At 41.0% G+C, this 9,631-nt stretch overlaps 1 protein-coding gene across 3 annotated transcripts; it reads right to left on the minus strand.

Moving 5' to 3' along the window:
* Positions 1–406: 406 nt before the first annotated feature.
* On the minus strand, positions 407–8,800 carry znf148 (zinc finger protein 148). Of its 3 annotated transcripts, none has more exons than XM_006802363.3 (7): positions 8,698–8,800; positions 5,687–6,003; positions 4,624–4,749; positions 4,405–4,528; positions 4,177–4,260; positions 3,964–4,082; positions 407–2,470 (listed from the first exon to the last, which is right to left on the minus strand). In XM_006802363.3, the coding sequence occupies exons 2-7, from the start codon at positions 5,978–5,980 to the stop codon at positions 845–847; spliced, it is 2,373 nt and encodes a 790-aa protein (XP_006802426.1). In that variant the 5' UTR covers positions 5,981–6,003; positions 8,698–8,800; the 3' UTR covers positions 407–844. The 3 variants fall into 3 exon arrangements, with proteins under 3 accessions (XP_006802426.1, XP_006802425.1, XP_035768687.1); XM_006802362.3 differs by having other exon boundaries at positions 5,627–6,003; XM_035912794.2 differs by having other exon boundaries at positions 5,627–6,003; positions 8,702–8,787.
* Between the last annotated feature and the right edge of the window lie 831 nt (positions 8,801–9,631).

Raw genomic sequence — 9,631 nt, forward strand, 5'->3', positions numbered from 1 at the left:
TCCTGTACCGTTCATTACACACACCCTGCAGAAATACCCTTAACAGGTAACGCAACTTTGTGTCACCGTGCGTGTCAGCAGACAGTTTAACCGCTGGAATAAAGAAAAAAGCTCTAAGTGATATTTTTTGAAAAAACAAAACAAAGAGCAAGGGGAAGTAGCTAAAGCAAAAAAAAAAAAATAAAAAAAAAAAAATCTACGACCGCCATGGGGGAAGGGGGCATGATTTTTGGACAAACCTATGTGGCCCCAATTAATTTAAGCTCAGTTGAATCCCAGATTTTGATCTTCAAATGCAGAAAAAAATTAACGCATTCATAAGGAAAAAGTATCAATAACAGTAGGTTTGTGCAGCTCTGGACCACCCAACCCCCAGTGCAGTCGAAAAACTCGGGGGGGGGGGGGGGGGAGGAGTGTACATAGATGCAAACTACATTTTAATAAATCTAAATATTGAATTAAGCAGCAAGTGTGACTTGATCGTTAAGTGTGCAAGGCAAAATGATTGACACAAACATTAAAAATAATGGCAATGGAATTAGAGAATATTAATCTCCTGCATTATACTTTGGTCGCTTAATCCCATAATGTACATTCTGGAGGAAGTTTGACTTTTTTTCCAAAAGGGGAAAATGCTAATTATAGTATGATTATCATTTTTCAGTATTCCTGTTTAAGAAGTTTAGAACGTAAAAACACAGAATTATAACTGCTTTACACAAAGGAAAAAAAAAAGAAAGACCCCTCGTTTGCAGTGGGATTTGATTTGGCAAAAACACAGGAAAGACGAGATAAAGTGCCACAGAAAAGATGAACAGAAATGAACGCTCCCGCCTCCATTTCTTCAGCCAAACGATTCACTGGTCGAAACGTCAGGGGATGAGTTCAGTTGAGACCTGGTCTCAGTGACTCGGACTAAAGGGAACTCTGAGAATTCTGTGCTGTGTCCTCGAACACTCACTTGTCCATTGGCAACCGTAAACTGCGAGGAGGCTGCAGATCTTGACGTCTGGAAATGAGATTTGAAGTTCTGTTCAAAGGAGCTTATTTGAAAAGTCTGTAGGATCCCTTGTGAAGAGTCAGTCTTTTTTGAGGGCGAGACCTGCTCCAGAAAGTCCTCCTCAGCTGGGGACACCGCAGAGGGAGGGGTGGTCTCGTCGCCTGAAAAGGAAAACGAGTGCTGGGAGTCCCCGACCAGCAACCCATAGTGAGGTTTCTCTAAGGTGGACCTTAGTGGAGAGCTCATCCCTGATTTGAACCTGCTGGGGGAAGGAAACTGTTTCTCTGTGGAGAACAGAGGCTGTCCAGCTAATGTGGGGTTTTCAGAGACCAAGCTGAGACTCTGGCTGGTCAGGTAGCTGTCATTCTGACTGGTCCTCTCCAGTGCTTGCTGGAGAAATTTGGAGTATTCTTGCAAGAGACTCACTTTCTCAGCAGGTGGCTGAGCCTGAGCGCTAGATGTTCCGAGGGTCTCGACCGGACTGCTGTCAGAAACATCGGAGGAATTGATAGATATACTTGAGGTAACCTCTGTGTCAGCCACACTGAAAGAAATGTCTGATTGCCCATTGGCTTTGTTGGAGTAGTGGTCCAACAGTGTCTGAAGAACCTCATCAGGCAAAACATTCTTGTCATGAGGAGTCTTAATCTCTGTGTTCATGGGTTGGGGCTCCAGGATGGTGGCGGGAACAGTTTCGTCGATGACTGTTGACACCACAGTTTGTGTAACAGGTGGCTGAGAGGAGATGCTGCTCGTGTTCAGGCCATAATCCCGGCTGTTGTTAGCCATTGCAGCTTGAAGGTAACGTTTCTTCTTGAGAAACTGCATCGCGTCGTCATAGTTTGTGCTGCTGGCTGCTGGTTTTGTTTGTCCTCCTTGAAGAGTTTCAACTGACTCGAGTTCACTGTTGCCTTCTACGTCTAAGAGGCCTTGCTTGTCCACGATCTCAAAGGTGTACTGTGCCACCTTAGTATTTTCCTCAAAGGAGGGTAAAGTGGACAAGCAAGGAGGAGTTTGTTCAGTCGACTGCTTAAGACTCCGCTTGGGGACTTTCTTCAGGAGTAGCTTAGGAGACGTTGTTTCTTCCGAAGAGACGTCGCCATCTTGGTGTTGGTTAGCCGTTTCTTCAGGAAGGTCCACAGAGTAGTCAGCAATCACGTACTCATGTTTGACTTTGGAGGACACAGCATATAGAGAAAGACTTCCCTTTTGCTCCTCTTTCTCTTCCGTTTCTACCACAGTAAAAGTGTGCCCTTCTGTCTGGGCAGTAGTGGAAGCTCCTGAACTCTTATCTGTACACTTTTGGCGCTTTTTCTTGGGCAGTGAGCACTCTTTGGCAACAAAGGGGGGCCCTAAAGAGTCTGCTTCACGTAAAGGTCCGACTTTACCGGCAGTCTTGTTCGCCTTTCGCTCTCTGTTCTCGTGACACATTCTTCTGTGCTTTAAAACCCGGTCTGTTCTGGAAAAGTACTGCAGAAAGAGGACACAATGCATTTATTTTATACATGTTACACGATAACAACAACAACAACAACAAAAACACATCACAGTTTATTAAAGCGCTTTCCACTTTCTGTACTTTCATTAACTATTTAACCAGTGCACACAAACAGCTGAACCTTCATTACTGGCTCTAATATTGAGTTCACAATTTTACTCTTCCTGTCTACTCTCTACAACCATAAAGATCTTTAATATGAGCACTAGTGATAGTGTTTTCACACCAAATGTGTTTTTAATCACACAATCTTTTTAGGACGGCAAAAAAAGCTGAATGCCAAAAACACCATTTAACCAGACTAAGTTTTAAGCAGACTCTTTTTAGTCTAAAGGTCTTAAACACAGTATTTAGAGGTTTAATGCACTCAACAAATTCACAGAAGCTGAACTACTTAAAAAAATATCTTGTGTAATAACTGTTTAGCAGGCATTCCTATCCTTATAAGCAAATTGTTAACATGTCAGCAAAGAATTTTAGCCTGACTAAGCAATCAATGACAGTTTACACTGCAATATTTAGTGTTTGTATTCTTTTGTGATAAGTTCTCACAGAGTCAAAATAAAAGACAGAAGATCATCCTGTCTCTACCTGTGTTTTCTTGAAATAGGGTGGCGTTTACACAGTGCATTTATAGTCTTACTGACCACTGAAAGCGCTTTACAATCCTCATCCTTTTTCAACACATATTCGTACATGTTTTATATTACAGCCAACTACTGTACCACATACTATTCAAATACACAAATACATCCACACACAGGAGATCTTCACACTTGTAGTTCATCTGTTCAACTGATGAGTTTGATATGTTCACATATTCTGCTTTCTTTTCAAAGAAAATTACAAACTAGCTCCAAATTACTAAAAACTACGTGAGAATGATCAGTCCACTTACTGGCCAGAAACACAGGAAGGTGCTTAAGGTCTGGACAACTGGACTACACTGAAAATTTACTCCTAAAGCCATGATTATACGAGATGGTCAAGTTGTCATCCCTATTATACTGTTCTGAAGTCCACCTGAAGTTTGGGTTGCATGGAAGTGGCAATATTGTACAGATTGTGTACTCTGCCACATCCCAGAATGCAAGAAGGTATTTAGCTATAACCTCCCACTGACCACCCTTTTCAAAGGGTCTCGGTGTGGTTGTCAGCAGCCGAGCACACATCTTGACATCTGCACAAATGAACCGCACTAAGGGGGAAAATGAGCCAGAGCTCAATTTAAAGGGACCACAGTGTCGTTGTGAAATAACCCAAAGAAAACTAGTTCACAAATTTCTTTTTCAAAGTTAGTGAACAGAAGACCAAAAAACCCAACACATTTTAATTCCCCTTTGTCTGAACAGAAATGACTGAACTAAAGGTTTGAAATAGACCTTTCATGTCTGTCTAATTAAAATATTTACCAATTTTGGAGCTGACAAATACACTAATTTACAAGCAATCAAAAGAATAGTACCTGGTGACAATAGTCACATTGGTAGGGCTTCTCTCCACTGTGAGTCCTTTTGTGCCTCTCCATGTGGTACTTCTGGATGAACCTCATCCCACACTCATCACAGCGAAAAGGCTTCTCACCTAGAGACAAGTATTTAAAAAGAAAAAAGTTCAGGCTAACATAACAATAATTATAATAACAATTGAGAATTTTGCCAAACTGTTTGTTACTCACCGGTGTGGATCTTCTCATGTCTCTGGAGAAGATACTTCTGAATAAAGCGCATGTCACACTGGCTGCACTGAAACGGCTTCTCACCTAGGTTTTCAGTAACATATATGAAAACCAGTCGTTTTTAGTTGTTAGCCTTCTTTGATGACTAAAAGATCCCCTACTGTCAACATATCTAATTTCACAGCAACATGTTTTACATATTTGTATACACGTCAGGCTTATTCATACCAGTGTGAATGAAGACATGCCTCTGTAGATGGTAGTTAGTTCTGAACGCAGCATTACAGTGAGTACAGACGTGACACTTGGGGTTTGGTATGCCCAATGAGCCATCGTCATTGATGCTGAGAATCTACAAAGGGGGTAAAAAAGAACACATGTAGTGTTGAATTTTCACAACCGTCCCTGGTATTTTAAAAATACAAAAATTCCATAGATGGAATTCACCTTTGCTGGTGATCGCTGCTTCCTTTTTTTCTTCTTGGGACACATCGTCAGATCCTTGATTGCCTTTTTGTCTTTCTTTATATAGACCGCTGGCTCAGACAACTTCAGCTCCTGCTTGATGCTCAACTGTAAAAGTAGGACCATAGTCATTTATACATTGAATATCGCACATGACCTACTTTAAGGGCCACCCAGCCAGCTACCACTTTATCCAGGTCAGACAGGTGCAACTGGGCAAGCAGAGCATAATCAACCAATGTGAGGGCATCTCACCATACAGTTGCCTCAGGCATAAAATACCAGAGGGAAGCCTCAGCCCCTTACAACCCAGAACAGGCTGAGAGATTACATCTGCCAGGTGGCCAGGGACAGCGTTTTCAAATCCTCTGACTGGCATTTTAAAATGTATGTAGCCACTTTTCAGCTTTCTGAAAATAACCCGTCTGTAATAACTACAGGCAGACAAACAACACAAACCATACAATTCCAGCTCTTAAAGTTCCCAAGGAGAAGAAATGCTTTAAACCTGTCCCTGAGGGTGAATTCAGATTATCCTCATTATGCTGTATTCTTAGAATAAAAATTACTATTTTAAAGTTCACATTTGCTGCAAGTTTATTCTAATTCAGAAGATCAGAGTGTACAAATATATTGTTTCTGAATATGAACAAGTGGGTCAAAGTGACAGAAAAAATAAAATTAAAATCTCTGTCATTCATTAAAAAAAACCACTAATGCGAGCTCCCTATTTTTGACCAATTTTTAAGAAAATTCCGGCACATAAAAATAACTAGTGTGAAAGTAGTTTGCAGTATCAGCAGCTACCTAACAGTACTTTTTGTGTGTTAAAAGAACTGATTGCACTGAACAGTCCAAAATGTCAGGCTAAGTCAACATAACATGCATAAAAGCAAACTCACTCTGATCAAGTGGAGACTGTAGATGCACTCACAGAAATGAGCTTATCAAAATCTGATCTACTTCTAAACCAGCGTGAACTCACTGGCATATGAAGCAAGCAGGGAAACTTATTCGTGAGTTTTAGGGGGAAATGCTCTCCCACCTCGGCTCCTCCCTCCTCTTCTCCTCCACCGCTATTCTTCGTCATCTCCTCCTGCATCATCAGCTGCTCTGGAGGGACCAGGTCGTGAGTGACCAGCGAGCTTCGAGTCAAGTCCTCGTCGTCGTCTTCGTCGTCGTCATCCTCGGCCAGCAGAGGGTGGTTTGCCAGTGATCGTTCCCCGAGTGTCATCACCACCAGTCCTCCTCCGCTGCCCAGGCCAACTCTCCCTCCTCCGTCTATTCCTCCGCTGCTGCACTTCAGCAGCATGCCTTCCAGTTTGTCCTCAGTGTTCATCTTACATAGAGTAGCTCTTGAGTCTATAACATAAAAACAAAGAAACACTGTTACAAAAAAACAAATGTAAAATGTACAAATTGAGTAAAATGTATTTAACCCCCCCCCCAAAAGGGACATAATACAACTGTAAACTATCATGGATGAAATAATTATATCCACCAAGATCCCTTTTGTGACCATGAAGGCTCACTTTCCCAAGCGTGGATTAAGTCTATTTACAGATTAGAACTTGCTGCATGTGAGTAACTTTTAACTGAGTTTCCCATAAGTCATGGTTACTTATTTTTAAACGAGCAAATCGGCAGCTCTTTTCAATCCCCACAACACTGAACCAAAAATACATATGAAAGAATATAAAAATAAACACCCATGGTGGTATGAAGCCTGGCAACCAACAAAACGAGCTTTAGGGCCCCATTTATAAAACATATAAAACTATCTTAAGTATGCTTAAAGAGAAAAACCTGTTAAAAACAAAACCTTACCACGCACAGAAGTGACCATACCTCAAATCTTAAGTCTAGACTGGAGCGATTTCAAAGCCACTGGTGTACTTTACAGTTCTGTAATTCTATCCAACCCCAGTCAGTGCAGGAGCAACACATTTCCAGGCTGCTTGTTTGGATTCCTCCACCCGCTATTTAGTCCACTGGATAATATTTGTTGTCTGGATTCACTCTCCTTAACCACCACTATGAGCCTGTTCTCCAAAGAGTTTGCTTTTACCTTTTGCTTCATGGCTATCTCTGATATTTGTAATAGGAGACCCCCCCCCCCTCCCCCCCAGGCCACTGCTGGTAATTTAAGCTGACCTCAGTTTCATAGATTGCAGAAGAAAATGAGTTACTTATGGGTTTATTAGAAACTGCTTAAGCAAGGCTTTTTGTGTTAAGCATCTTTTATGAATCAGACATTTGTTCACTATTAGGAATGATCCAAAAAAATCAACATTAATTAAAAAAAACATTTTTGCATATTAAGCCTGAGGATAGGTAGCAAGACTGTTGTTCTACATAGTCACTTATATTTCAGATCCCACTGGTTTTTATTCACTAAAACACACACACACACCTAACCAAGCTCTTAAAAATTAACAGCTACCTCACCAAATTTAAGACTTATGACCTTAAATTTAATTAAGAAGAGCGATTGTGTGTGTGTGTGTGTGTGTGTGTGTGTGTGTGTGTGTGTGTATGGGGGGGGTGTCTGACTACCTTAAAAAACGTGTATTTCCAATTGCGGAGTGAAACTATGAAACCATGAGAAGAAAGATTTACACTACACCACGAACAATAGACTATTTAAATCTATGTAAATAAAGAAAAGTCTTGCATACTAAGTCAGATGAGCTGTATCTTTACTGATCTGTAGAAATTGGCCAGTTTAGCGTCTCAGTTCAAAGTTGTTGTGCTTATTTTCTGTCTCTTTTGTTTCTGAGCATGTGAACACATGAAGCATGCCGCCGTCTGTATGTTTACATGCTTGTGTTTTGACGTGCACAGGTACGCTTGCATTCTGCCCTTCTTCCTCCATTTTTTTTTGCCTTCATGAAAGTGTAGCAGTTATGATTGTATATATTCTAATTTAAACTCTAAACTCTGTTTTCTAATGTTTTAAAAGAACTACAAGTATATGTAAAGTGATAAACCTAAACCGTCAAACCATAAGATTAGTATATTTCTTACAAACACAGCTACAAATCGAGAATAGATTATTTCAATCAGCCACCACAGTACATTATACTGTTGTATTACGCCGATGTTGCTTATATTCGGAGTTACATTGCACTATCTGATTAGATGGCTGACTAACATGAAAATCACTTGAGCTCAACCTGGCAAAAAGCTAGCTACCGCTGGACTTGTGGACCGTTTGGTTACAGGTTTGACGCTGTTCCTAACACAAACTGAACAATGAAACAGCGGGGCCGATAAATATCTGTCGGGGTTTTAACACACACTGACAGCCACTTAGTACCATATGCAAACGCACTCTCCGTGTCGCTTTGGTTAAGTGGCTTTAAGTCGCTTGCTAGATAGGCAGCAAGCTAGGTAGCTAGCTGCGCTCGTCAAACCTCAAAAACATTCATAACAACAGCAGGAGAAAACACAGGAAGACAGGCGACGGCGTCTTCAAATCAAAAGCTTCCTCAACGCTTTAAGTAAACAATACCGGAACAGGCTTTTAAGTATTTACCATTCCCATTGAAAAACAAACTGTGTAGTTCGTCTGAACCTTACGAACTCGTATTTTTCGCAACCTTGCAATATAAAGTGCATTACTTAGGACTTTACCTTGAAGGCCCAGAACGGAAGTTCCAATATGCACGCACCTACTTCGCGAGCATTTACGGCCTATTTGAAGCTAGTGAGCTAACCACTAGCAATTTGCTGCAAACATTGATCTTTCTCTTTTGATATAACATTCGTTTGCAACTGCATCTTCATAGCTGCGGTACCTCCTTATATGTGGCATTCAACAGCAAGTTTAAGCTCACACTAAACGACACATGTGACACAAAACACAACTTCCCCTTACTTATTAGCAGTGATAACTGGCTTTAGCTTCCTGAGCCACTCTGCTAAATAGGCCACAATCTTCACAAGCTAACGTTCGCTAACCACCTTGTTCTCTACCACGACAAACAATAATACGCGTGAGTAGCGCATATTTGATATGAAAATAATTGAAAACTTAATTTTATTTCTCCTTACCTACGCGTATTAAGCCCGTTTAGCTGTCATGATTCTTATCCAAGACTACAGTGCAGTGATGGTGTGCGGAATAATCAAATACACCATCATCAGGACATGGAAATTTAAATCTGTCGCCATCTAGTGGTGCACGGTGGTATTCGAGGTGAACGCTGCGCTTCTCATCATGCAACTGATAATGTCCTTTCGGTGCCCTACTTCTGCAGCCTAAATGTTCATCAGTGATGCCTTAATAGCCCAGTTATTTCTAGACTTTGATCCCATTATTGTTTTGCACCGTTTTTGGAAATGGCAACTTAAAATAAGCGCGCGTTTTTTTCAGTGATTTAATGTTTTTGAATCGCTTGGGTGGTGGGTAACCGTGATGATCTGATAGGAATATCATGCAGAAATACACGACCTTTTTCGGGGGTTGTTAACTGTTGCTCACATAAAAAAGCTGTTTAATGCAGTCATCTCTTCTGTCATGTAGTGTTTGTATTTTCTGAATAAAACATACTCCCAATTTCTTAACGTATATCGGTCATATAGGTTTAAACATGGATATCTTGCATTTTATGTGAGGAAAGGCGCATATCCTCTAGCCTTATCAGTTACGACCTTGTCTTAATTAGCCCAGCTGGAGTATATGTGACAAGAGTTTCTGATGGCATTTGCACACCATCTGCTTTTTTATTATAGGATTAATACTTATAAAAAGATGCGCAAGACGTACCAGCCGCATAGGCTAGTCTGATTAGTAATACAACAAAATAGGAATAAAGCGCGCATCAGGTGGAAATGGAAACATTAAAAATGTAGAATTATATTTTAATCCTTGGACTGACAGCTTGGCCAAAAAGGGGGGTTCGAAGGGTCGTGATAAGATGATAGCCTGTCATCCCCAGCCATCTCACACATACGCATGCACACTCACACACGCCGCTGTGAGGAA

Source organism: Neolamprologus brichardi, chromosome 16, assembly GCF_056152115.1.
Source record: "Neolamprologus brichardi isolate AB-2024 chromosome 16, ASM5615211v1, whole genome shotgun sequence".
Classification (NCBI taxonomy): domain Eukaryota; kingdom Metazoa; phylum Chordata; class Actinopteri; order Cichliformes; family Cichlidae; genus Neolamprologus; species Neolamprologus brichardi.